Raw genomic sequence first — 10,644 nt, forward strand, 5'->3', positions numbered from 1 at the left:
AAAGTACATGACCAGCCAATGTTCAAAACTATCGCCTTACTTTAGTCCGATTCACAATGGTAAGCTTATAATAATGTTTTCTAATTTGAGTGGTACCGGTAGGTTTTTGCGGGAAATTCGACCATGACACTGCGTCATTACGTCACGTCTGTAAACATAAAGATTTAGTCCCGGCTAGTAGGCTATCGTATGTGAGGATCCTGCAGGTGGTGGATCGTTAGCCTTTTCTCACAGCAGCTAGAATAATTAAATTTATTTTGATGGTCGATTGTAATCCAGAAAGGATTATGTGTTTATGAAACACATGTGAATGAAATTAAATTATATTCCAGTTTTAAATGTGCTTCTGATTACAGATAGCCTGGGATTACAAAGGATTTGTATTTTAAAGAGAACCAGTTCAAAGGAAGAATCATTTGCTTTTTGGGTTAAAAGAATTTCTTGATATGAAATTTGAATGGTATGACAATTAAGAGATTAGACTGTATAGAAATTGAAATCTACACGCTAATACACACTACATACACTTAGTCACGCAATGCTGATGTTGTTAACATTAACAATTTGAGAACAAAGTATAACAATAATAATAATTTGTACGGTTTGATGTGATATGAGCTAATCAATTGTTAGATTTAAAGGGGTCATATGATGCAATTTCAAGTTTTCCTTTCCCTTTACAGTGTTACAAGCTGTTTGTGCATAGATAAGATCCCTAAAGTTGCAAAGACTAGTCTCAGTCTCTAAGTCTCAAACCCAAAGAGATATTTTTTATAAAAGTTAAGACTTGTCCACGCCTACCTAAAATGCCTCGTTCTAACATGCACCCACATGGCTACGTCACGATGTGGGAAGATTTTCATAACACCGTTCAAATGTTCACACAAAGAAAGAAGGCGTAACTTTGATTCTCACTGTAGTATTGTTGCTGTCGCCGCCACCATGTCGTGGAGACACTGTGTTTCGCTGTGAAAGCAAAACTACTTTGTTTGGTCTTCCAAAAGAGGACACAACTAGAAATCAGTGGTTAGGTTGTATTTACAAAACTGTTCCAGAACAGTTCAACCCAAATATTCAGATGTGTGCAGCGCATTTTGAAATTGAAATTGAATTGAAAATTCTTATTTGGGTCATATATTCCAAGATGTAGGCGAGAATCTGTGATTCCTAAGTAACGTTAAAGTATCCACACACATTCACCTCAAAACATTAGATTCATCCGCGCTAGAGCCGTGCCGGCGCACAACCCACACAATGAAAATAATTCCACAAGTAACTGCAATTTCAGGTTTCAAACAGAGATGGCGACAAAGAGGCAAAACGTACTGACTGCAGCTTTAATTTAATTAACATAAATATATGAATATTTTTAATATAACAATAGATTTTTGTCAATGATAAAGGGGTTATCTAGCTGATTTTCCATGCATATTAGACACAAACTGAATCTGAAATTATTCTGAGCGTCTGAAATATCAAAAATAGATATATCATGATCAGATATTTTATTAAAATTAGAGCATAAGATTTATAATCATAATTGTTTTTCTAATTAAACATTGTAAAATATAAAAATGAATACATATATTAATTATATTATTAATGGGGATACTATCTCAGAATATTTGATTTTAGCATAAGATATTTATGATCATCTTATATTTTTAAATGAAACATTATAAAATATTGTTATATTTAATTTTATAATTAATAGCTTTAAAAATTAATATATATTTTAAATATCTTATATATTTGATTTTTGCATAAGGTATTTATATATCATAATATATTTTCATCATAATATATTTTTTAAATGATTATAATAATTAAATATTTAATTAATTTTTCACACCACTGTATATATATATATACCAAGTCAGATTATTTGATCTTAGCCTAAGATAATTATAATCATAATAATATATTTTTTCCAATAAAACATTGTAAAATATTGTAATAATTATGATATATCAAAAATGAATATAATGAATAAATTATATAAATTAATGTGAATACAAGCTCAAATTATTTGATCTTGGAAGAATTAAATGAGAAATGTTCATATTGAGATCTCTGACTTTTGATTGGAGAATTTGGTATCCTGGCAAATCCGAGCCATGTGAGATGTTAAAAGTTTAAGAGTTTCTTTGTAAGGAAATGGGCGTTAATAAGGTCTGAACCGTTTGGATCAGATGGTGGCATGACCTTTGTCTAATTAGGGATGGACGGCACATGGAAAACCCCCTTAAAAATGTTACTAGCCCAAACCCTGCTGCTAAAAATAAAGACTCTTCCTGGACGCTCGGTGGGAAAGTAAATCCTGCCTGTGGCCTTTTGGGGGTTTTTTCCCTTTCAAAGGATTTTGTACATAATTAAGGAGGATATACGATGATATACGTTATTTGCACACATTTCTGTTCTATTGCATTCTATTCTATTCTCCCACCTACCAAAGTCTGTCTTTCAGCCAATCAGGTAGAACTACTGGGCATCACAGAATTAATATTCATGACCTGAGCTGATAAGCGTTATGATGTGCCCCGCCCATTTTTCTGATCTACGCCCTGATTGTCTCTTCCAGACCAGACTTAGAGCTTAGTCTGATGAGGGTCTGTGTGTTAATTTATTGAATTATTTGTTTTTAATCATCGTTCTGAAGTAGCCATTGTTCTATTCAATTTCCTTGATATCGTTTGCAAAATCAATATCTGTCCTGTCTGGACTGTATCTGCCTTGTTTGTTTTCTTTCCACAAGCATTTTTCCACTCATGCTGAATAATGATTAGCATCTGGCCGATGAAGTAATTTGTTGATGGGCAGCTAGTCAACTCCGTCAAACACGTCTGACTCTCTCCCAAAGATTAAAGGCCATAAAAAACTACTCCAAAAACATTTCCAAACAACCATCAGCTGACGCAAGTGGACTCAGTTGGATCAAACAGATCATTAATTTCCCTGCGGTTTCCATCATCTGCCAAAATGCAAAATATTTTTGGCAGATGAGTCTTTTGGATTCTTCTCCTGCAGGTTTGCACAGTAATCGAAATGCCAAATGGCTTTTATAAGCAGCAATTTCTCCACATGAATACAAACATTTTTATTTATTTGAGGACAATGAACCAGAGTTAAATAAAATAAAGTTAAATACTAAATTTAAAAAAAAAAATTTTTTTTTTAATAATTTAAGTTAAATTAAAAATTAAATTAAATTAAATGTAAAAATAATAAAATTGACTAAATAAAAAATGAAAACAATTTTTTTTAAGAAAAAAAAAAAATGAATTTAATTAAAAATTAAAAATAATTTTAGATTACAAAATTTATATCAAATAAAATAAAACAGTTATCCAGAATAATTTGCAGGTGGTTTATTATAGCTGTGCTGTACAGTAGATAATGAAAATTGTTGTTTCTGTAATATAAACTTTTTAAAGCCCAATAAAACTGAGATAAAATGCTCTTAAAAGTGAATTAAGAACAGCATTAGTGCACGAGGCCAGCTCGACCTTCCCGTCTATGAAAACACCACCCACATGATGCTGTTCAAGAAAACTGTTCCAGTTCTGTTGCCGCTGTTTAAACACAGTTTGTTGTTCTGAATTATGACCTCCGCCCACAAACCACATTTGTGCGGTGACGTTTGAATGCAACGTGTGAGGAATGAATCTCTTGAGAACTGAGTAAATGTTCAGATGCAGACACTATACCAGTCCTGGTATAGTTAGGATAACTAGTCAACCCCGGCTGGTGAATGCAACTTCACTATCTGGCAGCAAAGAGCATCTTGTGTGCTGTGCTGTGGGCTGCATCCCGCATAGCAAACCCTCATTGGCTACTGCAAACCAGACCACGCCCCCTTATCTAAATATTCACACCACCTCTTCTACCACACAGTATCTGTGACTCAGAGTAAAACACCTCCGCAGGGGTAAATGATAGTTTTGTGCGAACAAGCCTTTCATTAAGAGATCAGCAAGAGACTCATTTAAAGTTTTAGTATACAAAGACGTGATGTTAAAAAATACACACAATTATTTGTTTATTTAAATAAATATTTAAATATATAAATGTGTGTGTAAATATATAAATGCATTTAAATATATGTACATATTTTATATGTAGTTATATTTAAATGTATATAATATGTATTTAAATTAGTTTTGACATCAATACATCTTTGTGTGTATATGTATATATTATATATGTATTATTATTACATTTTTTATATATTATAGTAAATAGTAATAGAATATTTACTATATACAATATAGTATATAATAAATGATATTTTAATGTAATAATATAGCATATAATATATACTAATCACTACACTACTAATACAACCAACTATATACAAGTATATACAACACATATACTATACTATACTAACTAACTATATACTAACTATACTATACTATGTATATACAACTATACTATGTATATACATATACTATACTAACTAACTATACTAAACTAACTAACTATACAATACTATACTAACTATACTATACTATGTATATACAACTATACTATGTCAATACATATACTATACTATACTAACTAACTATATACTAACTATACTATACTATGTATATACTATGTATACTATGGTATACTATACTACACTTTACCATAACATACCCTCCATTGTAAGTTTAGCAAAATACTTTATTTGTAATAAATATATTATACTTCACTGAATCATACATTTATACCATGTAATACTTATTCAATACCTGATATTTTTTGTAATGTACCAAGTGACTTTCTGTAATATTTTATATTACACTATTCTGTTTTTATCTTATTTTGCTTTCAAGACACGTTTAAACACTTGTATACGACAACAGTCTGAGGAAATGGAGCACATGGAGACAGACGGACATGAGGCGAGTGTAAAGTCATGTTATTATGTCATAAAAACTCCGCTTTTCTACAAACTCTGCATGAATGTATTGTAATAGCAGCAGTGATGTTTGAGGTAAACTCACCTTGGCCCCGCAGAAACCCGCACAAACACAACAGCACGATCACAGAGAGATCCATTTATCCAAACGCGACGAGAGAGTCTTTTAAAGTCTTTGAGAGGAGACACACAGAGAGAAAGTCGCGTTGAGGCTGATTGTCAGGGCTTTAATGAGCGCGTGTCCGCTGCGCGTTCTGCAGGACCGAGCACTCGCGGACGCGCAATCACGGGCGCGCGCTTCTTTCGTCATTAGAGATCAGTAGCTTTATCAGAATAATCCACAAATATTGATCGTCGAGTTTATAGAGACTCTTACTATGGTAAGCTAAGTCAAATGTCATTTTGATTCGATAAAAGATTAACCAAAATGTCAGAAAGAGTCTTAAAACTTTGTACACTGTTAATTTACTATGATTTTACAGCAGCACAAAAAAAAAAACGCGCTTCCATGATAGCCTTGGCGTTGCTATGTGGTTTTAGCGCCAATATCGCTTGCTAACGTGCGGATTTTAGCTTTTTGCTAAACGGTTTGCAAGCTCGCGAAGATTTGTGGTTTAAAGAGGTCATATGATGCGATTTCAATTCTTCCTTTCTCTTTGGAGTGTTAAAAATTCCTTTTATTTACAGGATAAATTGATATTGTGAAGCTTCCTGTTGTTTAAAAGAGACTCTTGATTAATTTATTATGAACATTTAGTGCCGTGGATGGTATAAATATATTTATATATTTAATATGGTATTTTTTGTAATGTACCAAGAGACTTTATGTAATATTTTACATTACACTATAACACATATCTGCTGCATGTAAACATTGTACAAAGTTTAAAGACAAAAATAATTATATATATATATATATATATATATATATGGATTTTATATGCTGATTAATGAGAGTGATTTAAGTTTAATTACATTTCTGTCATAACATCTAAAGAGGGTTTGAATTATGATTGTTGAGGGTTCGCTTTCCCTCACCCTACATCTGGAGAGGATCAATATCATACAATCTGCAGACATATGAAATATTTCTACAAACTCTTGGTTAAAAATCATACTCTCTGAAATCTCAAGAATGAAATTCATCCACGTTGCCAATGTTTTGGACCATTCATTCTCTCATAGAGGCCGTTGAGCAATAAATCAGGCTGAAAAAACTCTGACTGATTGAGTTGATTTGCTCTTTCCAGACGCCTCCGCGGTAAACCTCTGGTTTCATCTCACCAAATGGCCCAACAAAGATTCACAGACGCGGGGAGAAGCATTTTAGACGTTGAGAAACCGTTTATGAGGCATGAAGACTATTTCAACTTGGGCTCCGGAAGTAAAAATCCCATTTATTTTTCCCAGAGAGTAATTAATTAAGTTGGCTTGAGAAAGCCAACTTACTGATCTACTATTTAAACTTATTATTATTCTTCTGAGCCTAAATTTAAACGCTATCTCCTCCTAGAGCTTTCAAGCTACAACCACCAACCTTCAGACTGGTCTGACTCGGTGTGCTATATCTTTTCTAACTGATCCGACTTATGGTTTTCGTAAACCAGACTATCAAAACCACCTAAAATCTCATAGACTTTCATTAAGGGTGTGAAAACTTTTACACAATGAGACTTATGGTGTTTTTAAGCTGTCTACTGCCATAGCAAAGCTTAAAAACTCCCTACTGAAAAATAAACAGCTAAAACAAGCTGATTGGCTGCTTTGGCTGGTCTCCCAGGCTGGTTTTAAAGTGGTTTTGGCAACTTCTTAGCTGGTCAGGCTGGTCTTAGCTGGTCAAGCTGTGAGACCTGCTAAAAGACCAACCAAGCTTAACCCAGATATTTTCAACTTAAACCTGCTAAGACTAGGCAACCAGCCTAAGCTTGTTTTTAGCTGGGTTTTAACTGAATCAACTGGTTTTAGCTGGTTTTAACTGTATTAGCATAGAAACATGCAAACAGCATGCTAGTAACTTGCTAATCATGCTAACAACATGCTAGTAACATGCTAATCATGATAGAAACAAGCTAGCAAACATGCTAGTAACTAGCTAATCATGCTAGAAACATGCTAGTAAAATGCTAATCATGCTTCAACATGCTAGTAGCTTGCTAATCATGCTAGAAACATGCTAGTAGCTTGCTAATCATGCTAGCAAAATGCTATTAACATGCTAGTAACTTGCTAATCATGCTAGAATCATGATAGTATAATCCCTCTCTCCCGGGTCCTCACCGCCACACCTCGTTCTTGCTCCGAGTGGGTCTCGAACGCGGGTCTCCGGCATGGGGGGCGGACGCACTAACAAGGAGGCTAAAGACTGCAGCCTCTAGCATCAGTCGCTAGTGCGTCTCTTGAGATCAGGGGAGTGAGGTTTACCTGCACAGCACCTACTCGCTGGCCTCTGTTACACTAGCAACATGCTGTTAACATGCTAATCATGCTAGTAACTTGCTAATCATGCTAGAATCAGGCTAGCAACATGCTATTAACATGCTAATCATGCTAACAACATGCTAATCATGCTAGAATCATGCTAACAACATGATAGTAACTTGCTAATCATGTTAACAACATGCTAGTAACTTGCTAATCATGCTAAAACATGCTAGTAACATGCTAATCATGCTAGAAAAATGCTAGTAACTTGCTACTCATTATAACACCATGCTAGTAACATGCTAATCATGCTAACAACATGTTAGTAACATGCTATTAACTCGCTAATCATGTTAACAACATGCTAGTAACTTGTTAATCATGCTAGAATCATGTTAACAACATGCTAGTAACTTGTTAAACATGTTAGAAACATGCTAGCATTATGCTAGTAACATGCTAATCATGTTAAAATCATGCTAGTAACATGTTAATCATGCTAGGATCATGCTACTAACTTGGTAATCATGCTAACAAAATGTTAACACCATGCTAGTAACATGCTAATCATGCTAGAATCATGCTAGCAAACATGTTAGTAACTCGCTAATTATGCTAACAACATGCTAGTAACACGCTAATCATGCTAGAAACATGCTAGTAACTTGCTAATCATGCTAACAACATGTTAACCATGATAGAAACATGCTAGTAACATGGTAATTGTGCTAGCAACATGCTAATCATGCTAGCAACATGCTAGTAACATGTTAATCATGCTAAAAACATGTTAGCAACATGATAGTCATGCTAGAAACAGCCTAGCAATATGTTTTATATCTATTTTTCTGATAGACTGTATTGCCTTGAAAACATTCAAACTTTAATCTTTTAAACTATTTTAACTTTCAAACTACTTCAAACTGAAAACTTTCAGTCTGCAAGCTTTTAAAACTACTTCAAACTTTCTGGCTAGGCTTTTTCGAGCCAACTTAAAGTTTGTCTACAAACTTTACTCATCTAGTTTTATATTTTCTGTTGTATAATTGTATAATTCCTGGTGAATAACTACACTACCAATAATTCTGAAGGGAAATTATGCAAAACAAAGTAGCTGCCTCATAAATTATGCTGAATATGCTCAATTATGATAATAATTCTGAGGAAAAAAGTCAGAATTGCGAGATATAAACTCACAATTGTGTTTTTTTTCTCAAAATTGCGAATTTATATATCACAATTTGGAATTTAACACAGTTGCGTGTTATAAAGTAGGAATTGTGAGATATAAACTTACAATTGTACAAATATAATCAATTTTTTTCCCAAATAGTCGCAACAGTGAGTTTATGTCTGAGTTTAGTGTGATAATATTGAGAACTATTTTTAGAACTATATCTTTATTGTTATCTTTATAGTTATCGTGCTTGGTGTGAACGGGCCTATTAAAGAATAGCAGAGTCCACACCACAGCTATAACGATAAAGGCACAGAGAAACGATATCGTTGGAATCACTTTCAGAACGATTTTTTTTCAGCTGATGAACGATACAAACATTGACAGCCAATCAGAATCCATGCTGCTATAACAAGCTCGAGAATTTAAAGTGGCAGACGAGTGTGCGCTGAGAATAAACAGACGATATCGTCCATTGGTGTGGACGCTAATATCGTTATCTTTATAGTTATCGTTCTTGGGAAGTCAGAATTGTCGCAATTACCTTGTTTTATTTTTTATTGAGTGATGGAAACGGGCTTCCATAGGTTGATTTGATTTATGGTTCCAAAAAAAAACAAAAAAAAAAACAAATGCCATCAATATAATGAAAAAAAAAAATACTTCAGAAAGCAATGCTACTGAAAAAGTACTATAAAATTTATAGTACTGAAATCTGATTTGATGAACTGCGCGCAATAAGTAGGCTATAGTACCTTTGTGAAGCCATCCTCATCATCCTTCTATGGCATATGCATTATACATTCGGACGCACATGTGTCTCTTTTTTTTTTTTGTCTCTCCCTCACACATATCTAATTTCCTGAAATTAGCAATCATGAGTGAAATAATTGCCAGACAATATAATAAACAGTGCTCTGCCAGGCCGGAGTCTGGAGTTTCAATCAGTCACTCCCCCTGGGCAGAGCGGCCAATAATCAAAGCCACATGCTCGCAGCTGGAGAAACACACACTCACACAGTGGATTGAGTTGTACATCTGAGGCTTTAGACAAATGCAAACAGATATATCATGCTCTGGGTGGTTCAAATTGTAGAAGTATCAATAATATTAAGTAGATTCCTAAATATTCTGTTTTTGCATGTGTAAAACTCACCTGCATGATGTTGTGGGTGGTTGCTGAGTTGATCTTTATTTATTTACACATTTAGCAGACATTTTAATCCAAAATGATTTGCATTCTAGGTATAAATTGATAATCATTTGTGATTCCTTGGAAAAGAACCAATAATCTTGCATTATGTTCTACCTGGGTGCTATAGGTGGTTGCTAGGGTGTTTTCGTGGTTGCTAAGCTCGTGCATCCTCATGTCTTTGTGATCCTTCTGGTCTAGATATTGTATTGCTCGGTTCTTTCCTTCAGTGTGCGTCTATGGAATTTGTTTTCACCTGTTTTGTTGTCCGTCAGTTGAAATGGAACTATGGAAGCCAGTTTCTGCCATGGAATAAAAAATGTAAAAAGGTAATTGCAACTTTTTATTTCACAATTCTAAACTTTTTTGAAGTTTATATCGCACAATTCTGACTTTCTTTGATATGAAATATGAAATTCTGAGAAAAAAAGTCAGAATTGCGAGATATAAACTCGCAAAAATCGCAATTCCGTTTTTTTTCCCGAGAATTCTAAGTTTACTTCTCGCAATTCTTTTGTTTTGTTTTCTTTCCACCATGGAATAAAAAATTTAAAAAGGTAATTGCAACTTTTTATTTCACAACTCTGACCTTTTTTTTCCCTTGCAATTCTGAGTTCCTATCGCACAATTATCTTACAATTCTGAGTTTTTATAAAAATACTTTTATATAAACTCAGAAGTATGACTTTCTCACAATTCCGTTTTTCTTCTCAGAATTCTGAGTTTACGTCTCGTAATTCTTTTTTTTTAGTTTCTACCATGGAAAAACATTTAAAAAGGTAATTGCGCCTTTTTATCTTTCAGTTCTAGGTTTTCTTCTCAGAATTGTGAGAATTTCTTGCAATTCTGTTCTTATACAGTATCTCGAAATTCTGCATTTATATCTCGCAATTCTCAGAACTGTGAGAAAAAAGCCACAATTGTGAGATAAAAAGTCACAATTACTTT

At 33.7% G+C, this 10,644-nt stretch overlaps 1 protein-coding gene across 3 annotated transcripts in view; it reads right to left on the reverse strand.

Moving 5' to 3' along the window:
* The window catches only part of fbln1 (fibulin 1), a 74,813-nt gene extending 69,684 nt beyond the window's left edge, over positions 1–5,129 (reverse strand). For all 3 annotated transcript variants that reach the window (XM_016543642.1, XM_016543641.1, XM_016543643.1), the window contains exon 1: positions 4,992–5,129. In XM_016543642.1, the coding sequence (XP_016399128.1) occupies positions 4,992–5,046 (55 nt within the window). In that variant the 5' untranslated portion in view covers positions 5,047–5,129. The remainder of the gene's footprint in view (positions 1–4,991) is intronic.
* Positions 5,130–10,644: the final 5,515 nt, after the last annotated feature.

Source organism: Sinocyclocheilus rhinocerous, unplaced genomic scaffold (genome assembly GCF_001515625.1).
Source record: "Sinocyclocheilus rhinocerous isolate Xijiao unplaced genomic scaffold, SAMN03320098_v1.1 scaffold2958, whole genome shotgun sequence".
NCBI classification, from domain to species: Eukaryota; Metazoa; Chordata; class Actinopteri; order Cypriniformes; family Cyprinidae; genus Sinocyclocheilus; species Sinocyclocheilus rhinocerous.